Source organism: Pogona vitticeps, chromosome 4, assembly GCF_051106095.1.
Source record: "Pogona vitticeps strain Pit_001003342236 chromosome 4, PviZW2.1, whole genome shotgun sequence".
NCBI lineage: Eukaryota > Metazoa > Chordata > Lepidosauria > Squamata > Agamidae > Pogona > Pogona vitticeps.
The window spans coordinates 126429329-126453450 of NC_135786.1; the positions used below are offsets into that span (position 1 = coordinate 126429329).

Below are 24122 nucleotides of genomic sequence, written 5' to 3' on the forward strand. Positions count from 1 at the left end.
GAGATAAATCTTTGTTCCTTTTCTTGCAGTTAGAGTAGAGAGATTATCTCTGGCAGAGAAGATCTGACTGTCTCGGGGCAGGAAGAGCTTTCTGTTCTATTTTGTGCTCAGAACAATATAATTTAGTTTCCGATCTAGTTGTAGTTCATGGCAAAAGTCTCTAGATCACTTTTGGAATTGTGTTTTGGGCACATCCCTTTATATCAATGTCTATATTTAGGGTGCTTATCCATGCTAAGAAATTGTGTACCCACAGACAAAGCAGTATGCCAAGAATTTACATGGAAAGGGACAATTCTGGAGAGTCTGGTTTTCTGCAGCTCTCTTAATGTATTTTCTTTTGTATTTTTTTAGATGCCATTTTAAACATGGTAAATATTGCAGCTAATATTCTTGGAGCAAAAACTGAAGAAGGGTCTACTGAGCAAGGTAAGTCAGTGTTACTTTTTTGTAATAAATGTTTACTTTTAAATGGTCATGCTTCCTTGACATAAACTGGAGGTTTCCTCTGCCCATCTACAATTACCATATTTTTTTAAAAAATACATTTTCAGATTATATTTATCTTTGTTCACATTACTTTTCTACCTTGTCTTTCCTTAACTAGTCAAAGGGGTTAACAATTTAAGTTAAAATAGTAACTAATTTAGAGAATTTTTATTCTTTATTATTACATCAAATAATACATCCATAGCCATTAAATTCACAGCAAAAATGGAACAACTATTAATAGTGCAATGTCTTTCATTTTAAAAAAAGGCTTGACCATCATTTGCGAAGCTATTAGGGAAGGGGGGAAAACAAGTTTCCTTCCATAGGAAGTTCCAGGGCCTGGGTGGAGCCGCTGAATTATGGCGACGTTTTTTTCTTGTCTGTAGGCTATTTGAGTAGAATTGGTATTAACAGTTGGATTTTAAGTTGTAAGGTGATAACTCTGAATTTCACATAACCTAAGTGATTCACAGTGGGATTTTATCTAGAATTCAAGAGGTGGGCAGTAAAACTTTTCTAAATGCTGCTAAAGTCCAGACCATTTATCCAAGCCTTTTTCCAAGTTAGACATGCCACATGTAAGTACTGAGCATTGTAAGAAGACCAACATTTCAGTTGATAAAATACCAAAATGCAATAGAGAATATTTAGCTTTGTCTGTTATTTTCCAGTTACAGCTTGTTTGGCTTCATAATGTAGTTTTTTCTTAACACTTTAAATATTCCCCCAAAACTCAAGAATCTAGAAGAGAACTTGCTTTTATGAAAACTTGTGAATATTTCAAGTAGAAGTACATAGATAGTTGATGATGATTTAGTGCAATTCAGGCAGTGTGGCTGTTTTGAAACTTGATTATTACTGTAAGAACAAATTTGTTGACCCTGACAACAATTTAAGGCAGTGAAATGGAATCTCCACCAGGGAGGATACAAATTTCTGCATCCCTGGAGACCTTCTTAACTGTATGAAAAAAGGGTGGATAGTGAACAGGAACCAAAATTTTTTCTTGACTCAGCTTGTACATATGCTAAGATTTCTAACAAGGTGAAACCCAGAAGACATACTAATATCTGAGACTTTGGGAAGAAGTTTTAAAATTAGCAGTCCTCAAGTAAAATAAGTATAAATAATAGAGTTATTGAAAATTACAAAACATATTTGTGTTCAGAAAGCAGAAATTAAAAGTCAAATAATTAAGAATTTCAGTGAAAGATGCAAATATGAATGAAACACAAGACAAATGACAGAACAGCCTAACTAGCTTGCTTCAAGGATTTCAAAGACAGTTTTAACTACTCCCACCTTCAGGCAACAGCATATGAAACATGCACAGTAAGAAGAGGAGAAACATATTCAACAACTACTTACTTACTCAAATCCAGCTGAATATTTATGTACCTGCAAAAGGAATTGTGAAGGTTGCCATAGCTAATGGCAATCTGTTGGCTAATCTGTTGGAATTTAATCCCAGTTTAAAAGTGTGGTCTGTATGGTCATATAATTACTATGCAAGTTTTTGATTTAGCCAGACTGTAGATAAACTACAGTGGGGTCTTGACTTAAGAACAACCCGAGTTAAGAACATTTTGACTTAAGAACCGCTCTCATAGGAAAATATTGACTTGATTTACGCACTTAGATTTGAGTTAAGAACTGAAAAAAACCACGTGGGAGGCAGGGAAAGTGCAAAATTTGAACTTTCAGTTAACTGTTGGCCAATGAAAAGGGTGCCTGTTTGCTTCCTCACTCCTCCCAGCGTTTAGAGAGTGGATTGGGAGTCTTCAGATTGCCTGGTACTGCCTGGACTGTATTTTCCCTGCCTTCCCTGAACCTTTCTTGACCTAAGAAAAAAAGAAACAAAATATCCCCCTCTAGTGGTCGAAGGCGGAATAGTAGCTTCCCATTAGTTTCTATGGACGGAAAAGAGCAGATACGGATCAAATGGTTTTCAATGCATTCCTATGGGAAATGCAGATTTGACCTGAGAACTTTTTGACTTGAGAACCACCTTCCAATACGGATTAAGTTCTCAAGTCAAGACCCCACTGTACACCACCCAGTAGGCAAATTAAACCATATGCGTCACAAAGAAGAAACTTTTTTTTGGCTGAATTCAGACAGTAGCAATACACAGAAACCTGATTCAAATCATTTTAATTTACCTGGACACTGCACAAAATGTGAGGGGATAGGCAAGACAACTGGCACATTAGAAGTAGCAGTTACTGGTGATGGATTTTCTTTCAGATTTGGGAACTGAGGACATGTCTTTCCCTTTCTCCTGTCACTTTGTTTTAACAACTATCCTGTAATCTCTGGGAATTGAAATGTGCAGTTTGTTCAGATTTTCCGTTACTTCGTGTTTCCAATTTCTACGAGAAAGTGATTCATTCGTATGTTTATTTTCTGAAGCTTTATTAAATGGGATTTAGTCTCTTGAAATTTATATTTCTTTTTATTAGGAAATACAAGCATAGCTGAAAATGCAACTGCCACTTCTGTGGCAGCCCCCGAACTGCCAGAGCCAACCAGTGTTCCTACCTTAGAGTAAGTGTCATACATGCTTGTTTATTTATTTATTTATTTATTTTATTAAATTTATACCCCGCCCCTCTAGACCATGTCTACTCGGGGCGGCTTACAACATAAAAATAAATCAATATAAAAATATATATAATCATAAAAATACAGTTGCAATATTAATTAAGTCAATTAATTTGAGAAAGGATTACCAAGATGGGATAGAATGAGAAAAGAAGAAATAAAAAGACTTAGCTGACTGGAGGGAAGGCCTGCTTAAATAGCCAAGTTTTTAACTGGCTTTTAAAAATACCCAGCGAGGGTGCCAGCCGAATTTCTGTTGGAAGGGCATTCCACAGCCAAGGGGCCACCGCCGAGAAGGCCCGGTTTCTAGTTTTTTCCTTCCGAGCCTCTCTCGGCGTCAGACCCCTCAGCCATCCCTTCTGGCAATGATGGGGGATTCGGGTAGATTTGGGTGGGAGAAGACGATCTGCCAAATATTGAGGTCCCAAACCGTTTAGGGCTTTATAAGTGATCATTAGCACGTTGAAGTTGACGCGGAAACGCATGGGCAACCAATGCAGAGCAGCCAGAGTGGGGGAGATGTGTTGGTTTTTTCTCACCCCACTAAGGAGCCTGGCTGCCGCATTCTGGACCATCTGAAGTTTCCGCATGAGCCTCAAAGGCAGCCCCAAGTAGAGTGCGTTGTTTCTCCTTCGTGACATCTGTGAATACACACTAATAGGTTAATCTGCGCTTGAGCAGAGCAGTTTCGGAAACTTTCACAGCTTTAAGCACTTAGTGCCGGGACCTCCCTTGCACCAGCTATATAACTCCGCCCCGGCACCCAGTGCCTTACTTCTTTTTTCAACCACCGCTGTAGCAGCAGCTTCATTCGGAACCTTGCAAGTTAAAAAAAATTATATTCCTTTCTTTTCTTTGATCTCCCCTTGTTCTTTCTTCATTAACAAGTTGTTTCTTCTGCCTGGGGGAAGAGAACTAGCTGGCATTAGGTATTCCTTGTAAAAGCTTTACAAAGCTGGTTTTGGAGCCCTCAGGGCTTTTCTCTTAAAGAAATAAGGTCTCTTTTACCTTCTTAGCAAGGTTACCCCCAGGCTCAAGAGCAACAGCTATCCATCTCTTTGCACTTCCTCTTTGTGTCAAAAAAGAAGAGGACAGCATCTGAGCTAACTCTGCAGAGAGATGGCTACCAGCAGCCCTAGCTTGCCCTTGGAAGAAGAAAGGGCCCCCTGCAGCTCCTGATGCCATCCCTGCTTGTCAGTGATTCGCCTAACTGGGGTAAAGTCTCTTTGGAGGTTGGCGTGGCGTAGTCCTCTTGCATCAAGGGGCTCGTTCATAGAGCTGTTAAACCTGCAGTGAGTTGGGCGTTTGTAGCCCTGCCCTTGGAAGAAGAATGTGCCTCCCGTAGCTCCAGTCACTATCCCTGCTTGTCAGTGATTCTCCTGACTGGGGTAAAAGCACATTGGGAAAGGACTCATAGGAGTCAAACCAAGAACCCAGCCGCTGTCAGGTAGACCTGAGTAATTTTCCTCTGGGGGGTCCTATCACGCCGACAAGTTCGTGCAGGACCAGTCCCTTTCATTCAGTATGGGAGGCATCAGCCTTTTCCGCCACCTTTTCTACTCCACCTGCCACTGTTCTGAGCCATGGGCTAAGGAGTGCTTTGTGCCTCCACCTATGCCTCAAAGGTGCAGTGCTTCCTCAAACTCGGCTCTGGCAGCAAAGTGTGCACGGGCTCAACCAAACCTGCTGTTAATCCATTCAGGCTTCTCCATCCCGGCAACAGTATTGCAACTGAACTTGGTCAGAATCATGGTAGGAAAGACTTCTCCCCTGATTGTCAGAAGGACTTACCTTATTCAGGATTGGGGCCTACAAGAGTCACAGGGGGAGGAATATTTTCCAACTAATCTTCCTACACCCATATCAGTTGCCGCAGATATACACCCTCTTTTACCGTTAATAGATAAGGAGTTCTTTGGTTGGCGTTTTTATTTCCTGGTTGCCATGTAGTCAATTACTCCTCTGCCATGGGTGCTTATCATCACCACTAATGGAATTTGGCACTGCCCATTCTGCAGGTAGCTCCTGTGCACCTTTACAGTTAAGGCCTCCCATATCACTAGGAGGCATTGGGGCGGGCACGTCACGCCTTAAAACCAGCATCTAAACCGTTGGCGGGTCGAGGTCCTGCTGTTTGATGGTGTAGGGCTTTTTGGTCAGAAAACTGTTGTTATTCTTGATAACCTACTCAAGCTCCAGAAGGTGGCATGGTCTTTTGCAGCGTAACAACCACAAGTACCTGGAGATGTTCCTACCAGCCTAGGGCATCCCAGGAACGTCAAAGGCCTCAACCCCAAAGATACCAGCCACCACCCCCTAGACATGTAGGCAGGCAGCGGCCTGACCAACAATACCTCAGGCAGGACCGCAAAACTGAGCGGTCTCTTTACTGTACCTGACTTCTCTGTCGTTGACCAGTCAGTCCGTTTGACCCCTTGTTTTTCCAATTGGTGGTCCTTCATGTCTAACACTTTGGTACTCTCTATCATAGCTACCAGCTATGCCACTGAATTCGTTGTATCCCCTGCCACAGGCCATGTTATGGCCACCCCCCAAAAAGGATGGAGGCCTGAATTCTTTTATTACTCTATGTAGTTTCTGTATGGCTTCTTTGGACTCTGTTATTCACATGTTACGTCCAGGGAGTTGGTTTACCGTACGATGCTCATTTTCATGATGGCATCCGGTCAGATCATCAACACTTTCTCATGGTTTCAGTTGGGGGAATCACTGTCTCTTTTGTCAGTGTTAGGACTAAAATTCAACACAGAGAGACTTTGCAACCTGCACAATGTGTAAATTGTATTAATACAACTTTGGATGCTTTCTTGAAGCAGGCTTTTTTCCCCCTGACAACAAGTCTGGGAAAATGCATGCTTTGTTATGCTCCTTTTCTTCAGGCATTTGGTTCCCTGTCCTAGGGCTTATGGCATCTATCACAGCTGTGGGACAGTATGCTTGACTGAGGACGCGGTCCCTTCAAGCCTGGGTTCTCTCACTCTTTCAGATACCTTGCGACCACCCATCCATGTTGCTCCAGGTGACTCCGGAACTTGATGCACAACTGGACTGGTGGAGATCCCCCCCAACCTATGGATAGGGAGACCCTTTAGTCTCTTGACCTGGTTGGTTCGGTCAGTGGTGGATGCCAGCCCACCAGGCTGGGGGGGGCTTGTCAACGCCACCATGTTGCCCTTGGCCGCTGGCCCATGATAGTAGCCAGCCTGCATATCATTGTGCTGGAGCTCCTGGCAATCACCAAGGCCTTTCGGGCTTCTGAGCCCCTACTCTGGGGTCAGGTGGTCCAGGTCACATTAGACAATACCACTGCAGTTTGTTATATAAACAAGCAAGACAGCACTCACTTGTTACACCTTCTCTTTCACACCATTGACCTTTTGGAATGGTGTTATGCTTGCCGCATTTATCCGGTGGCTGTACATTTGGCAGGCAAGAACAATCCCGTAGTAGGCCATCTCAGCAGACTACAGTCCTGCTCTCACGAGCAGGCTCTTGACAACGCCGTCTTTTGTTGCCTCTGTCGTTGATGGGGGACTCCAGACATAGACGTTTTGCATCCCGGACGAACAAGATCTGTGCCATGTTCTGTTCCCGAACCGGCATCAGCTGCAACTCCCTAGGAGACACTTTCCTGATGAATTGGTCATGCGGCCTCCTTTACAGGTTTCCACCTTTCCCCCTTCTTCAAAGGACTGTTGTTCCAGTCCAACATGAGTGTGCAAAAGTCATGCTTGGTTGCCTCACTAGCCATGGTTCTTGATCCTGCTCCCGTAAGCCACAGAATACTTCAGGCTGCAGCTGGTCCCTCACCTACTATCTCGGGACAAGGGTCGGATATTTCATCTGGACCTCGAGTCCCTCTACCTGTTGAGTTGGAGTCTTCCCCAATAGTAACAAATGTGCTCAATCGTGCTCGCAGACCTTCTACCACCTTTAATTGGGTAGGTGTCCTTTAATGGGTAGGCGTTCTGTCACTTTGCATCAAGACGACATTCGCCTACTAGGCCAATGTCTCTAGACGCATTCCTTCAGTTTCTCCTTCACTTGTTTCACCTAGGATTGGCCCGTTCTTCCTGCAAACTATTTCTCCAAGGCCTGGAGAATATGCGCGCTGCCTGTAGACCACTAACACCTCAGTGGTCTCTCCAATTAATTCTTCGGCGGCTTATAAGGCCTCCCTTCAAGCCCTTGGTGTCGGCATCACTCCACTTGCCAACCCTCAAGACTGCCTTTCTACTGGCGATATCCTTAAGTTTCCAAAGCTGGAGGACTGGCTACACTAAGAGCAGGTCCTCCTTTCTGCAAAGTAACCTTATGGCCAGACCTTACCTTCTTCCCTAAGGTATTTTCTGGCTTCCATTTGAACCAGCTAGTTGTCCTTCCTGTCTTCTTTCCCACACCATCTTCACTGCTTGAGAGAGCTCTGCACGCTCTAAATGTGAAGCGTGCTGTCATATTATGTACATCGCACAACCACTTTTCATGCCTCACAACATCGCTTTATCACCTTTGCCGGCTGCTCCTTCAGAGCACCGGCTTCCTCTCAGAACATCTCTAGATGAATAGTCCAGACCATCCGTCTTGCCTATAACCTGGCAGAGACGCCTCTTCCAAAATCAGTGAGAGCTCACTCTACTAGAGTAGTAGCATCCTCAACGGCCTTTCTCCATGGAGCGGTAGGTCGAGCTGTCCTCGCTTCCGCACTTTTGTGAAGTTTCTCCTCTTGGTTAGTCAGCTTGCCAGTCACCCATTAGTGTGTATTCACAGAGGCCACAAAGGAGAAAGAGAAGTTACTTACCTGTAACTCTGGTTCTTCGAGTGGTCCTCTATGAATTCACACCCACCCTTCTCCCTGCTGTCCATCACGTGTGCCATGGCATGCTGGGCAGCAGCAGTCGGTTCCTTAGAACTGAGGCGCTGGATGCCAGGGGCGAAGTTATATAGCCGGTGTAGGGGAGGTCCCGGCACTAAGTGCTTAAAGCTGTGAAAGTTTCCAAAGTTGCTCTGCTCGAGCACAGGTTAACCCATTAGTGTGAATTCACAGAGGACCACTCGAAGAACCAGAGTTACAGGTAAGTAACTTCTCTATCTTGGTTTTCTAACTTGCACAATCCAACTGTCTTCTAGTAAACTACAGTGGATTTAAACAAAATATTGAAAACAGAATTAGGTAAGAAAATGATAGGAATTCTGCTTTGTTTACTATTTTTCCTTGTTCCTCTTGTTTGTTCTCATCCACACCCATGACTACCAATTTAATCAGTCTTTGTTCTACCCTAGATGTAAATATATTACTACAGTGGTGCCCCGCATAGCGACGTTAATCCGTTTCAGGATTAACGTCGCTATGTGGAAACATCGCTAAACAGAAAGAAAAACCCCATAGGAACACATTAAACCCTGTTTAATGCGTTCTGATGGGGCAAAAACTCACTGTTCAGCGAGGATCCTCCATGGGGCGGCCATTTTCGCTGCCTCGGTAAGTGAGGAGTCTGTCCAGAAAACAGCGGGGTGGCATTTTGGAACCGCCGATCAGCTGGTATTTCCCCCCAGCTGGCCGGGGGGCTCTTCAGAAGGAGCCTCCCAGGAAGAGGAGGAGGTGAAGCGGGAGAAGGGTAGCCAGGTGCCTGGCCGTGCCAGGGCCCTTTCCCTTCCACCTTCCCCCTCCTCCGTTGGCCCGGGAAGACCAAGCCGAGGGCTGCCGGCATTTGGAAGCAGAGGGGGAAGTGGAGCAAAGCGCCCCGCGCGCCAGGGTCCTTTCCCTTCCACCTTCCCCCTCCTCCGTCGGCCCGAGAAGACCAAGCCGAGAGCTGCCAGCGTTTGGAAGCAGAGGGGGAGGCGGAGCCAAGCGCCCGGCGCGCCAGGGCTTGTTCCCTTCCCCCTTCCGCCTCCGCCACCCTGGGAAAATCAAGCCGGCCGACAGACCACCTTTTGAGGAAGAGGTGGTGAAGGGGGAGTCGGGGAGCCTGGCACCCGGTCCTTTCCCTTCGCTTGCCGCCTTCGCCGCCCAGGAAGGAGCGAGCCGCCCAAAGCGCCGCTCGCTGCCGGCCCTGGGCTGAGTGCCCACTGCCTCCTCCCCAGAGGAAGAGGAGGAGGTGGAGCGGAAGAAGGGGAGCCAGGCGCACGGCCGTGCCAGGGGCCTTTCCCTTCCCCCGCCGCCCCGGGAGGAGCGAGCTGGCCGCCCGCTGGCTTTTTCGGCCAGCTGACCGGCAGGAGCTTGAGAAGGACAGTGGGGGAGCCCTCCCCCGTGGTCCTTCCGAAGCCCTTGCCGGTCAGCTGGGGGAAAATGGGGCCTATGGGGAAAAATCGCAAAGCGATTTTTCCCCATAGGAAACATCGCAATGCGATCACATTTGCGATCGCAAAATCCGCATCGGTACGCGAATTCGCCATTAAACGGGGCGCTCATTATGCGAGGCACCACTGTATATTATAGATTTACACCTCAATCTGTCATTTTTCCTTCATATCTTGCATGAGAAAATTCAGTTTCCCTTCGACTACATTGCCCCAATAACCATTCCTGAGAACAATTATGATCAGATTTATTGTAGAAATTACATTTTTAAAAGAAATCACTTAACTATGAACATAACATTGCAGCCTTCAATAGTGTTTACAGTGGTGCCTCGCAAGACGGGCACTCCGTTTAACGACAAATCTGCATTACGACGAGGTTTTTCGATCGCAAAAATGATCACAAAATGACGTTTTGAATGGGGGAATTTCGCTGCGCGATGATCCGTTCCCTGTTTCGGGAACTGATTTTCGCTTCCTGACTATCAAAACAGCTGATTGATGGGTTTTCAAAATGGCCGCCGGGTGCTCAAAATGGCTCCCCGCTGTGTTTAGGAGCCATTTTTCACTGCACAGGCACCCGAAAATGGCCGCCCCTATGAGTTATCCCAGGTCAATGAGTTTGGAAGACAAGACCTACAAGGATTAGATGCAGAATGATGATAATTTCCAAGTTGGCAGAGTCAAGGAATTTATTCCCCCAGCACTGTTTTTTAAAGAATGTTTTTTAAGGAATGGCATCTTTATCTGATGTGATTTTCAACTTCTATTTGTAGGCTTGTTACTTCAGAGATACCACAGACTGAAAAGGAGCTGTTAATCTTAGATATAACAAGAGAGAGCCCAATTGTTCAGCTAGTCCATGAATATGAAGAGGAAGCAAGTCTATCAACGGTGACCCTACTGGCCAGTGACGAACAAGAGGAAGAAATACCGTGGTTTGAGAGTGAAACACAGATCTATTGCTCTGAGCTGGTGGCAGTCTGTTGTATTTCCAGCTTTTCAGAATATTTGTTCAAGTGGTGTTCAGCAATAGGGATGCTTCATCATCATCACAGCAAAACTGATAGCACTTTGCAAAAATATAACTCTGCAGATATTTGGCAAGTCCAGTTAGTTCCAACCAAATCATTGCATATTTCAGTATATGAGGAACCTGTAGAGAAATCAGAAACCTTAATTGCAGAGCCATCTGAAATTGTTGTGAACATCTCAAGCAGTATGTTGAATGAAGTTCATATTAATCAGTCTGAAGGTGCTTTTGAACTGGAGCCCAGTCATCCACAGACAGTATCTCAGTCTGTCCTCTTGGATGTTACCACAGGAGCCAAGTCACTTTCTACAGTCGAAGTGTCCTTAGAAGCTACAGAACATCAGACTATATCTCAGGGTCCAGAAGTATCTTCCCAAGAGGAAATCTCTGCAGAAGATGATGGAGTAATAGGGTCTGCTGTGGAGAAGCTACCTGCAACCAGTATTTTAACTGATTTCAAGGAGGTGAGCACAGAAGAAAAAACAACAGCTGAAATTGTTGGAAAACTAACAGAAACTATTTCACATCCTGAATGTACAGTAGCCACAGAAAACTATGATGGAGAAATGAAAGTGAGTTCTTCAGAAATGGAAAAGCAAATGGCATCTCTTGTAGAATCATCATCTTTGGAAGTAAAAGATGATGAACAGACAGCTGATGAAACATTTCTTGCTATTCCTGTCTCTGGTGGTGGATTGCCACGAACTGCTACAGACTTCTATGCTGAACTGCAGAATTCCACGGATTTGGGTTATGCAAATGGGAATCTTGTTCATGGATCAAACCAAAAAGAGTCTGTGTTTATGAGACTCAACAATCGTATTAAAGCCCTGGAAGTAAATATGTCTCTCAGCAGCCGTTACTTGGAAGAACTTAGTCAAAGGTATAAATAGCAATGGAAGCATTATGTTCATATTTTATGAAACAAAGCTAAGTAGCCTCTTCCATCTGAATCTAAGCTATAGATTTTTTAAAGAAAATAAAGGATTACAGCTCACATGGAAAGCTTCCCAAAGCTGCTGAGTAAGGGGAAAGGCATGGCCAAAATAGGGTGCTCGTGGAAGTTGATAAAAAGATAATTGTATGTTCTGTAGCTTGTGAATGCAGAGCAAAGAGTAATGCAAAGCAGATACATTTATGGAAGCACTGAAGCTGGGAAGCTCAGCCTTATTGCAGTAGGCAAGAGTGCCAGTATGTATATTCAGAAAAAATAGTTTATATTAGTACCAATATCAGATTATAATTGTACTTTATTATTCTTGCATTTCCAGTTAAGTGGTGGTGATAGGGTTAGAAATAGATTTACAAGACAGGAAAAATGGGTACTGTCTTAAGACTTTTGTCTAACTCACTTCGTAGATACCGAAAGCAAATGGAGGAAATGCAGAAAGCTTTTAATAAAACTATAATAAAGCTCCAGAATACATCACGTATAGCAGAACAACAGGTATGTGTACTCTTGTTATTTAGTTAAGACGTGTCATGTGTACTCTATGCAAATCTGTTTTTCTATGACTTGTACTCTTATGTTTTTGTGTGGTGAATATGAAGATACTTCTTTAATTTTATTTTGCTTATAAGGGAGTTTCTACAACTACAGCAGTTAGTGTTTCCTTTCTACTGCTGAGCCAGGTTACTCTAGTGATTCTGCCAGGTTAGCCACATGTTCAAGTGTATTTGTAATTATAATTGGTGATAGGTTTGTATGACTAATGGCTCTGAATGCCTGAATAGTATACTTACATAGGTCGCACGATGGTATGACTGGCAGATGGATGATAGAAAGTTGAGTACAAAGCTGAATGTTGACTGGTTGGTATGATTAGAATATGTTGGGAAGTGGCAGGTGAGAGTTAGGGCTTGTTTGCAGGGCTCTTTTACTGCAGGTTGGTGCAGGCTAAATAGGATTGCTTGGGGTCAAGTAGAAGTGTGGTGTTCCATTTGGTGCAGTCCTCACATCTAAATGGTCTGTTAGAACATGAACAACCTTATTTGGTCTCGCTCTTTCCAGTGGGAATTTCCAGTGTTGTGAAATGGCTTAATAAGAGAGCCACTTCAGGATATTGGCAAGTTAATGCTTCCTCTGTTCATCAGTGGACAAGCAGAGGAAGTGAATTATTTTTAGGGCAGTGAAAATGCATTGTATCACTTATTCATTTTTTTGCCTTCTTTTAAAGGGCTGGTCAAAAAACTGCCTACAGCTGAATCCATTACCATGGTAGATTTTAAAAAACTACAAACAATAATAACAATCATAATATTTATTTATATTACGCTCTGTACCTGAGTGTAGGTGTATGTATGAACCTGTACATCAACATAAAACGCTTCAAAATGAGCAGAAATCAAAAAGAATTAACCAACTGTTCAATCAAAGTTCAATTAAAATACACTGGTCACTGACCTCTCCCTACACTCAATACCTGTTGCTCCAACTTGAACAGATAGGTTTTCAAACCTGCTCTAAATTTGTCCAAATCTGGCTCCATATGAAGGTGTTGGGAGAGAGAATTTCACAGCTTTGGAGCCAAGTGGGAAAATGCCTGAAACCATTTTTGCTGACCTAATAAAGTCTAAATAATTTTTTTCCATTCTCTTTGCTCTTCCACTGAGAAGAAGAGGAAGTGTTTAATTTGGCATTATCCTGAAGTGGCTTGCTTATTAAGCTACCTCACAATACTGTAGTTTAGTCCACTGCACAGACAGGACAGCTCACTCCAGCAAAGAGCAAACTGTCTGATCACCATATTTAGAAGTGAACCAGCCCATCCCCTGAGCATTCTTATCCAAACCTTTCTGACGCTTTTCAAGAAATTTTACTTTTTTTGGTGCAGGACGGATTTCTCTAGTACGGTTCACAGAATATGTGATCACTGGAAACAAACAAAAAATTAGACTTCTGGTTCTCAAGGCTCCTTCCAGTGGGAATTTCTGATACAGTAGCTATTTCGGAATTTGGATATGAAAGAACATATGTATATTTTACAATTATTTTATATACTGTACTCTAGAAATTCCCTTTCCCTTCCTACTATTTACCTTTGTTTCCTGAATAAAAGATCAAATCCATGCGATGGAGTGAGCTCCCGTCGCTTGTCCCAGCTCCCGCTAACCTAGCAGTTGGAAAGAATGCAAATGCAAGTAGATAAATAGGTACCACCATGGTGGGAAGGTAACGGTGTTCCATGTCTAGTTGCGCTGGCCACATGACTATGGAAGATTGTCTTCAGACAAAACGCCAGCTCTATGGGTTGGAAACGGAGATGAGTACCACCCCCTAGAGTCAGACACGACTGGACAAATTGTCTAGGAGAACCTTTACCTTTTTTAAGCAGTCTACAACCTACTAGAGGAAACAGAATAGATTAACTGAAAGGCAAAATCTTTTCACTTAGCATCTTGAATATAAAATATATCCAAGCTTGGGACAAAAGAGAAACTCCAGATACTTGTCAAACATTTTTGAAGTGATGGTTGTTCTTTCAAGCTAATGGCTGCCCTGGTGGCATTAAGGAGTGGTTATGGTGCAGAAGAAGTACCGGAGGAGTATGTGACCTGCTAGTGTGAACATTAACAGGAAGGGCATCTCCCTAGGATAGAATGTAACCGTTATCCTTCTGAATTTTTGCAGTCTTACATTGTGAGGATTCAGAAAAGTGTATTAGCTCATTCTCTTGAAGTCTTCACATTTGGAAATCATATACCTTAAACCAGTGGTCTCCAACCTTTTCTGAGTCGTGGACCGGTTGGGGGGGCGTGCGTGGAGGGGACACCCCCCCGTGCATGGGGCGTGCTCAAAGAGGGGAGGAGAACCCGTGCATGTAGGTGGTGGGCTGTGCGGGTGGCGGGAGTGTGTGAAGGGGGCGGGTCCTGCCATGGCAGCCCGGTCCTGCCATGGCCACGGACTGCCAGTGGGCCGGGGGTTGGGGACCCCTCCCTTAAACTGTTAAGATTTTAATCAGTATATTGGCTCTGTTTTTAAGGATAACCTATTATTAGTATATTTAATAAAAAACTTCAAAGTGTTTTAATTTTTATTTTAATATAACGAACTTTATCTTATTTTAACATTTAATTCTATTTTATTTTATTTTCCTTTTTTCCCCACAATTCTGTGAGCCTTCTTGAAGAAGTGTGCAATATAAATACAATAAATAAATAAAGAGCTAAAAATTTGTTTCTAACTGGGGGTGGAGTTGATATAGAATTTAGATTTTGAAACCTGCAGTATGCACTACAGTTATCTGATCCTTTAACCAAAACTTTCGAGAACCATTTAATCTTAGTCCACTGTGCTGTGATACTAATAGTAAATTGAGATATTCCATCAATTGTTCCTAAAGAAAGAACACCATGTATTCCATTTGTATGTTCTTGGGTATATCTTAATCTCATATCTTTTCCTTTGCCATGTGGCAACAATAGCCATCCTTAACAAGACAATACACTACAAAAATATTTTTTGGGTTTTTCTTTTCACCTAGGATTTGAAGCAGACTGAGGCTATCCAGATTCTACAGGCACAACTGACCAACATGACACAGCTAGTGTCCAACCTCTCATCAACTGTGACTGACCTAAAAAGAGAGGTAAAAAACCTGAATAATACGGAAAAAAATCTGGAAGTTGAGTCATGCCAACTGGACTTCTTTCTTATTGGGTTGAAACGTTTCGCTACTCACCCAAGTAACTTCTTTAGTCTGAGGAGAAGAAGCTGCTTGGATGAGTAGTGAAATGTTTCAACCTGATAAGAAAGAAGTGTAGTTGCCATAACTGATCTTCCAGATAACCTCACCTGAATAACTGAAAATCTTCATAGATGGAAGAAAAATGTTTTGCAAATGGGATGCTAAACTTGGAATTCCTGCTGTATAGTGTGGAATGGTGCACATACAAGTAAACTATTGGCTGTAATCCTGTTGCTGGTAGTTATACCACAATAAAGTTTGCCCCACAGTCAGCATTTTTCAGTAATTAAAGATATCCCCACTTTCCACAGCCCTAAACAGCTTCCAGACAATGGAGGGGATTCTATTGATGCCTAGGGACCTTTTGGAGAGAAATTACAAATGTTTAATGTCTAAAAAGAATACCGTAGCAGATGACAGTATTAGCCTGCAGTGTAACTTATGCAGTAAGATTTCACCAACCTTTAAACTTCTGTGAGACCAGTAAATGTCTTGAGAGTTTTTGTCTCTAAACAAATACTAAAAACTTCGTTGCTTGTTGCTTTTTATATTAAGTCCTAGCAACTGGTCAATGGGGAACAGTGTTCAGGGTTTCAAAGAATGTTTTATACTTGTTTTTATGAAAAGGATTTTAACATATAAATATTAGGATTTTTTTAAAAAAAGCATTCTGTAAATAATGGGCAAGATAATCCGAATGCCTTGATAACAATGTGCTTTTGTATTGCCCATGAAAAGAGAGGTTTTTCTTCAAAACATGTTGGGCTTTGATAATAAAACGCATAGATTTCTAAGACAGATTTCTCTTCATTCCTTTGTTAAACCTGCAGTGTCTACCCCATTCCACCCCCATATTTAATGCCGTGAATGAAATACAGTGGTGCCTCGCATAGCGAGGTTAATCCGTTCCGGATTAACCTTCGCTATGTGAAAACTTCGTTAAATGGAAAGTAAAAAGCCATTCCAAATCAGCTGAAAACTCACCGTTTAGCGAAGTCTTCCCATAGCCGGCAGCCATTTTCGCGCCCTCCCCTCGCTTACCGAGGGCGCGAAAAAGCTGCGCGCGGCCATTTCGGCTGTTCCGGCGGCCATTTTGGACCCGCCGAACAGCTGATCCGCGGGGCGCAAAGCAAAGGTCGGTAAGCGAAACGCTTACCGACCTTCGCTATGCGAGTTTCGCCCATTGGGGCCATCGGTAAGTGATCGCATTAGCGATCGCGGAAACCGCATCGCTATGCAATTTCGTTGTTATACGGTGCGCTCGTTAAGCGAGGCACCACTGTACTTTAGATTTGACCTATATAGCTTCTGGACAGATTTGTTCACTTTGAACATACTATGACATATGTAAGCCTTAAAACTAGTTAGGATCCTTAGGTAACATATAAGTGTTCCATGTGCCAAATACTGTCTGAAACTGAGTAGTGTAAGCAGCCACAGGTTTTTTTTTTGGGGGGGGGGTTAATTAATAGTTTCTCATACACACCCAGATTGACTAAACTTGAGGGAGAGCTTTCTTATTTTAAGGTTTGTTTGATAATAGAATGCACTGTCTTGAAAGTTTATGGAAGCTCCTTGTTGAAGATTTTTAAGCAAAGCTGTTGGATTCCTGCATTAGCAATGGGTTGAGTTATATGATCCTTGGGTCTGTGCTGCAACTTGCTTCCTTGAGTGTATTTTATATTTAACTCTAAATATCTTGTTTCAGGTTTCTGATCGTCAAAGCTATCTTGTCATTTCCTTGATACTCTGTGCTATCTTAAGTTTGATGCTTTTTGTGCAACGTTGCAAAAATAAGCCTGAGATGGGTGATGATTATTTCTCAAAAGTTCTCAAAAGTAATCACTATCCTAGTCCCAAAAGGTAACTTTATTTCATATTTCAATTAAGACTTTTTCTTTCCCGCACCCTTTTAAAATATACTGGTGTCTATTACAATCAAGTGTATCTGAAGAGTGAAGATATTAGAAGTAGTAAGGCAAGGACAGATAAATATATATTGCTGAATTAATTCTGAAAAAATCATTCAAGACCATTTACTAATTAAATGGATATTATTAAATGTGCCATGTGGTGAAAAAATATTTCAGTTCTGACTATCAGCTGTATATAAGACTTAGTATGTATGAAAGACTTAGTGTTGGATTTAGGAAATTCTGAGGAGTGACAATAAGGAGAGAGAAAATTAGTTTCTGGTTCGAGATGGATATTTTGTTTTCATCTGCAGATGTGTTTCATCCTATGATGATATGAATTTGAAAAGAAGAACATCCTTTCCACTCACCAGATCTCAGTCTTTTCAGTTAAACAGTAAAGAAGGTAGGAATGTCAATATTTTACCTGTTATTACAACATTTTACTGCAAAAATCTTTGCTGTACTGAAGTGCAGAATCTTCGTTTTGTAGTGCAAAAGCTCTTATACCTGTGTCTGGTTTTTTGTCAGTTGCGTGGGGAAATCATGTAATTAAGTAACTCCACTAAATGGCTAAATTCTCCATGGCTATCAAGAATTAGGTAGCTAACTTAATTGAGTGCCCCCTCCCTTGATCAGAAGCTGAAAAATGTTAGCAGTAGCTACAGTAGTGTGCTTTCCATGGCAATATAGTTAGTTATCAAGTGTATTCGGTAAAGGTTTCCTCTTGACAATTTGTCCAGTCATGTCTGACTCTAGGGGCCGATGCTCATCTCCATTTCCATCCCATAGAGCTAGCATTTGTACGAAGGCAATCTTCCGTGGTCATGTGGCCAGCGTGACTAGACACGGAACGCCGCTACCTTCCCACCGAGGTGGTACCTATTTATCTACTTGCATTTTTACATGCTTTCGAACTGCTAGGTTGGCGGGAGCTGGGACAAGCGACGGGGCTCACTCCGTCACGTGGATTCGATCTTACAACTGCAGGTCTTCTGACCTTGCAGCACAGAGGCTTCTGCGGTTTAACCCACAGTGCCGCCACATCCCCATCAAGTATATTAGCCAATGAATAATCAAGCTGATTGCCAGACTTTTATCATTACTCAGTATAAGAGGGTTAAACTTGGTTTTTCACAGCAATGCAAAATCATGTGAAGTCATACAGCATTTTCCATGAAATCAAAGGCTAATCCTACCCCTTATAAAAGAGTAAAAGAGTAAACTTCAATAATAGTTCAGTTTCACTGTATTTGTACATAACTCCTTAGTATCCTTCCAAGTCATAACCACAAGGACTAAGCTGTACTCCTTCAAACAGTTAAGCTGCAGGCATCTTGTTGGAGGCTTTTCATTCACCACATATGCTCATCCTACCTTTTTGCTCCTTTCCTCTTCTCCCATAAGGAAAGTTTATGTATTCCAGGCATTCACATCAATAAAACCTCACCCATTCAGGAGTGCATAGATCCTTACTTTTTTCAACTGTGCAGTTTATTTATATCTCACCTTTTTTCCATCATAGGGGGCTCAATGTTGCTTACAAATCATTTTAAAGGGAAATATTGCTATAGAATAAATTACATTATTAAAAGAAAAAACTCACCATATGAAAACCATAGACAAGAACAAGTGATACCTGTATTGTATCACTAAAAAACCCTGAACAGCTAGCTTTTGATGTAAATCAATCTTCCTCAGTCTGTGCACAAAAATGTTATTGAAAATGGAAATATATGAGAATCCCAAATATTCCTGATAGTTGTATGTGCCTGTTTGGTTCTCAAAGGTGAATTCAAAATGTGTGACGCCAAACAGCACTGGGGGTGGTAGCCACAATATGAACTGGGTTACAACCATATACATAGATTAGTATAAATTTAGTAGTGTTTCTATACACTCTGAACATTTTTTTTCCTTTAGTAGACCCAGATGACTTCTATATTGTGGAACCATTGAAATTTTCTCCAGAAAAAAAGGTACTTCATTATATCAAAATTTGCACTTGATACTAATGTGAAACTGGTAGCAGTTAACTTACCAGTGGGTAGTAGCTTGTTCCCTAGCTTGATTCTATGTTGTGTACATGTAAAGGCAGGTCTAGCTAGATGAAGAGCAGTGTTGCTACTCAGCTTTGGTTTCTGTTAAGACAATTTATAGAAGATGGTGAAAGGTCCATATGAAGTTGTGCCTCTGAATTGAAAGGATGACTTTGAAGGGCACTTGCTTACTACAGTGTATAAAACAACACTTTTTCTTAAAATAATTAGAGGAAAAATTGAGGGTTGTGCTATACATGGAAGGCAGCAGCAGGAGGCGGAGACTGAGGCAAAGAAGGAGCCGCGCTTGGCCACCTCTCATGGTTGTCCATTGACTGCTGCCACCACTGCCCTCTCCAGCGATTGTCTCTTTGTGATTGGGCAGCGGCGGTGGCCAATGGGCAGCAGCAAAAGGCAGCCGAGCGCAGCTGCTTCATTGTCTCAGTCTCCGCCTCCTGCTGCTGTTGCCTCCGCTGCTGGTTGCAGACTCAGTGATCAGGAAGCCCTTGGACCTCTGCTTTTCCCTTCCTTTTGCTAAGCCCCGGGTTTAGGAAGTGGCAGGGAAAGCAGCAATCAAATTTTCTAATTTGGGGTTAGAAAAGTGGGGGTCATCTTATACATTGGGTCGTCTTATAAATGGAAATATACCGTAATTCTTTCTTTTGTTTCTAGAAGAAACGTTGTAAATATAAAAGCGAGAAAATTGAAACTGTCAAGCCAGTAGCTGAGCCAGTACATCAGGTACCTAATGGAGAAATAAAAAGCAGGAAGCCATTTACAAACCAGAGAGACTTCTCTAATATAGGTGATGTGTATCACTCTTCATACAAAGGTCCTCCATCGGAAGGAAGCTCTGAAACCTCATCACAGTCTGAAGAGTCCTATTTTTGTGGCATTTCAGCATGCACAGGTTTGTGCAATGGACAGATCCAAAAGACAAAAACTGAGAAGAGGGCTCTTAAACGAAGGCGATCTAAAGCCCCAGAACAGGAGAAGCTCATAAAAACTTTAATACAGACTAAGACGGGGTCCTTGCCCAGCCTGCACGATATCATCAAAGGAAACAAAGATTTAACTGTGGGAACACTTGGTGTCACAACTATTTCTGGGCACCTTTAGAATTAATTGAACTCTTCATAATGACAACTTTTTATATGATGACTCTTGTAGTATTTGGATGACAGGGAAGAAGACTTCACTTCATTGGGAAACATCTAGAAAGTATGGTGATTGTTTTAAAGGTAGATAGCATTGTGGCAAAGGCCATCCTTGGTTAATAAGCTCCAGCTGTTTCAAAGCTGACTTTATATATGGACAACTTTGGGATGAATGCGATTGTGGAATAGGGACTCATTTTTAGTGTTTTACAGTTGCTGGCGTTTTAAAGTCTGAGGTCAAAGTTCAATTTCAGTGGAACAGAGCTAAATCATAACTGTTTCCCCTTTTTTGTGGTCCTATTTCTAGCACCTTCCCATATTTTTGTGCCTTTTTTCTATTTGTAAGACTACTGGAGGGGAACAATTCTATTTGTACCTTTAAATTTTCTGAAAATACAGCGCTGCTGTGTAACTGAACACTATGTTGGCCTCCAAGGAGATGAAGCAATATGACTTTGATGCTTTGGAAGTACTGCCAGGTAAACTCTTTTTAAATTGAGCTGGATGATAATATGGTCCTCCAGGTGTTATTGGATTACAAGTTCTACATCCATCAGCCCTCCATTGGCTGTGCTAAATAGCCTAGTAGGGTTTGCTGTCAACAACATGTGGGGTCCACATATTGCCCACCGATGCTTTAGATTTTTGTTTTGCAAATTTATTTGTGCCCAGAAGTATGTACATCTGTTGCAGTAATTAATATCACTTTTCTGTGGTACTGTACCCCTTCAGGATGTGATACTAACACATTTGCCTTGTGACCAGACTGGCTTAATTAACAGAGATTAATACCATTGTGATGTTTAGATGTCTTCCTGTACTAGGAAATTGGGAAAGACCATTTGCCCCAGTTTTAGATAAATGAGGCCATCACTAGCAACAGAGAGTTTGGAATATGGCACAATCTACATTCTGTTCCAAAATATGTGTTCATAATGTTTATATTGGATGATATAGGTCTGAATGTGTGTGCATGTATTTCTACTTTCTTACATGAGTTAATGAATAGCTAGAATGAGAGTACAGCAGAATGAGTGTGAAAGAAACGTTTGTCCTTTCAATGTTACATTGTCTAAGTTAACTTATTGAGCACTTTCAGTAGCACCTCCTTATTTTTCCTAAGAGGGAATGCCTTTCCTAAATATCATACATAATGTGACTTATTTAAAATCTTTGTTTTGCAGCTTTCATGTGTTAGAGTACTTTTTACAGTGGTGTACTTAGACTGCACAGCTAGCCAGTCAAATACATGGACCTGGGTTTTTGTGTTGCTGTTTTTTTTTCCAAGATTGAGAAGGGGGCCCAAACCAGAATGGAAATCAGAAGGATTGTACTGTTCGCGTGAATCTTCCAAATTGCGGCACTGGAACTTGTAATCAATTACAGATTTATAGTGCCAGTAGAAACTGTGAATTTTCAAATAAATTTGAATACTTGTAATTAAAGTGTATTATGTATTCCCTTCTGTCCTCTTGAACACATTTATTATGTAATCATCTTCTCTGTAGGTGATCCTGATCTAAGCCAGTGGTTCAATCATCCTAATAACTAGGGAGTCACCATGCTGCATTTACCCACTGCAGTTTTCTGACATTTCTTCCACAACTTTTTGTTCTTCATTGTGTTTTACACATATGAGTTATTTCTGTGCCTGCATGGGTATCCTTAACATTTTCCAGAGCCTGAAAACCATTAATTCATCCCTTTTCTACTGTGCTTGTTTCTCTGCCCTACTGTCAATGTTTAGTTCCTTTTCCACTGTTGGTGAGGCAACATCTTAATGTATTTTCTAGAGCACGTGTTCCCTGTGGGTTGCAAAATAGTGGTTGCCATGATTTTGGGGGTTGAGGTGCCCCTTTTGCACACACCACACCCCTCTCTCGTCATCCTCCAGCAAGCTTTCTTTGCTTCCCACTGTGGGGCTCCTGGGTCCCCAGGGCCCCCTGGCTATATGCTCTCTTTTTTCAGTGTCCTCCTTGCCTCTGAATGGCTGGCTGGCTCAGGCTGGAGGCGAATAGGAGGCAGGACCCAGCCACGGCCACTATGAGCCGAGAATAATGCAACAAAATGTGACTCACCTATCACCACCTCGGGAAAGCTCAACATTCTGCCGGCATGGAAAATCACCTCAGTATTGAAAAATGTCTTAGTCATCTGGCTCAGCATTGTCTCCTTCAACATTTGAAGAAAAAGGATCACCACACCTTAAGAGATCTCAGTCATCTCATTGTCACACTTTGGTATAAGTGGCATCGTGTCCTCCACCTTTTTTCTTCACTGCAATGCCTTAGTGTTATGAAGTACCAGACTGGCATTATCTACAACCCTACATTGATTAGCAGAGGGTGCAGGGAGAGAAGCACCCTGGCTTTCTCTGTGTATCAGTCATATGCTCAGTGACGCCAGCATCCTTTGCTCATTGGTATGGAAGGCACAGAGAAGATTTGGTGCTGAAGTCATCAGAACCAAAGAGATTTCAATGCACAAGAGAGTGTTATATTCAGTTGAGATGGGTATTAAAATCTCTGATGCCGAACTGAAAAATACAACAAAAACATCATGCTGATATCAATCCTTGACACCAAATTATATGCAATCTCAAGATCAGCAACACTGAAAATCATTTGACATCAGAAATCACCAAAACAGATTTTGGTTCCAGGCACTGAAAAATCTAAATGTTCTAAGAAAAGGGGGGGAATGGCATTAGAGTAACAATGCCAAGCCAAGTCTAACAAAAGTTTGAGACAAAATAAAACCAAACAATGGAGAGAAAATAAATATGCTTACCAAATCAATTTCCTCTGCAAAAGGTACTAAAAAAGGTGGCAAAATTCAAAAAAGTTATCTTGAAGAACAAGAGAATTTCAATAATAGCTCACACTCCTCAGATTCTGAGTCTGAAAATGAGTTATCAGAAGAATCACTATAGCCTCCCTAATTGGTTACAGCTGGGGATTAGCCCGGGCAATCAGTCAATCCAGGGCTTCTGAATGACTGCTTCCTCCGGAAATGAATGCAAGCAAGCAGAAGGCAGGAAAGGAGCAAGCAAGGGAAGGAGGGAAGAAAGAAAGGTGCGAGAGACCGAGGACCATCAGGCTTATTTAAATGTATGTAATTATAGAAAATGGAAGGAGAAAATGGAGGGAGGGAGGAAATGGAGTGTGTGTGTGTGTGTGTGTGTGTGTGTGTGTGTGTGAGAGAGAGAGAGAGAGAGAGAGAGAGAGAGACTGACTCAAAACTGAAAATGAACAGGCAGTCAAGCAAAAGAGAAACTGAATTAAGGCGGGGGGAGGGTGGCTTTTTAAAGTGCTGTCTGGGTTTATCATTGCTTTGCTTCCAAGAAGCAGGCATCTTTGAATGTTGTGGCTGCTGTCACCCTCTGCAGTGATCATGCAGCCCAAGAAAGTAAAATCTGTCACTGCCTCCATATCTTCCCCTTCTATTTGCCAGGAGGGGATGGGACCAGTGGCCATGATCTTGGTTTGTTTTTTTTTTTTGCGCTCTCCTCTTTCACCCTCATTAAGATGTTCTTTAAGTCCTCCTCACTTTTTGCCATGATTTTGCATAGTCAATGAAGCAGAAGTAGATGTTTTTCTGGAACTCTCTGGCTTTCTCCATAATCCAGCGCATGTTAGCAATTTGAATCTCTAGTTCCTCTGTCCCTTCAAAATCCAGCTTGTATTTGTGGGAGTTCTTGGTCCACGTACTGCTGAAGCCTGCCTTGTAGGATTTTGAGCATAACCTTGCTAGCGTGTGAAATGAGTGCAATTGTATGGTAGTTGGAGCATTCTTTGGCACAGCCCTTCTTTGGGATTGGGATGTAGACTGATCTTTTCCAATCATCTGGCCACTGCTGAGTTTTCCATTGATGATGA

General features: G+C 42.3%; 1 protein-coding gene across 7 annotated transcripts in view; it reads left to right on the plus strand.

The window, feature by feature from the left end:
* SUCO (SUN domain containing ossification factor) overlaps positions 1–21689 on the plus strand; it is a 69195-nt gene extending 47506 nt beyond the window's left edge. For 6 of the 7 annotated variants that reach the window (XM_072998288.2, XM_072998290.2, XM_078392452.1 and 3 more), the window contains 9 exons: positions 355–429; positions 2955–3039; positions 10191–11330; positions 11807–11894; positions 14932–15036; positions 16844–16998; positions 17363–17454; positions 18972–19027; positions 19760–21689. In XM_072998288.2, coding sequence (XP_072854389.2) covers positions 355–429; positions 2955–3039; positions 10191–11330; positions 11807–11894; positions 14932–15036; positions 16844–16998; positions 17363–17454; positions 18972–19027; positions 19760–20206 — 2243 coding nt within the window. In that variant the 3' untranslated portion in view covers positions 20207–21689. The remainder of the gene's footprint in view (positions 1–354; positions 430–2954; positions 3040–10190; positions 11331–11806; positions 11895–14931; positions 15037–16843; positions 16999–17362; positions 17455–18971; positions 19028–19759) is intronic. The other variant, XM_072998289.2, reaches the window with a different exon arrangement.
* The last annotated feature ends 2433 nt before the right edge of the window (positions 21690–24122 follow it).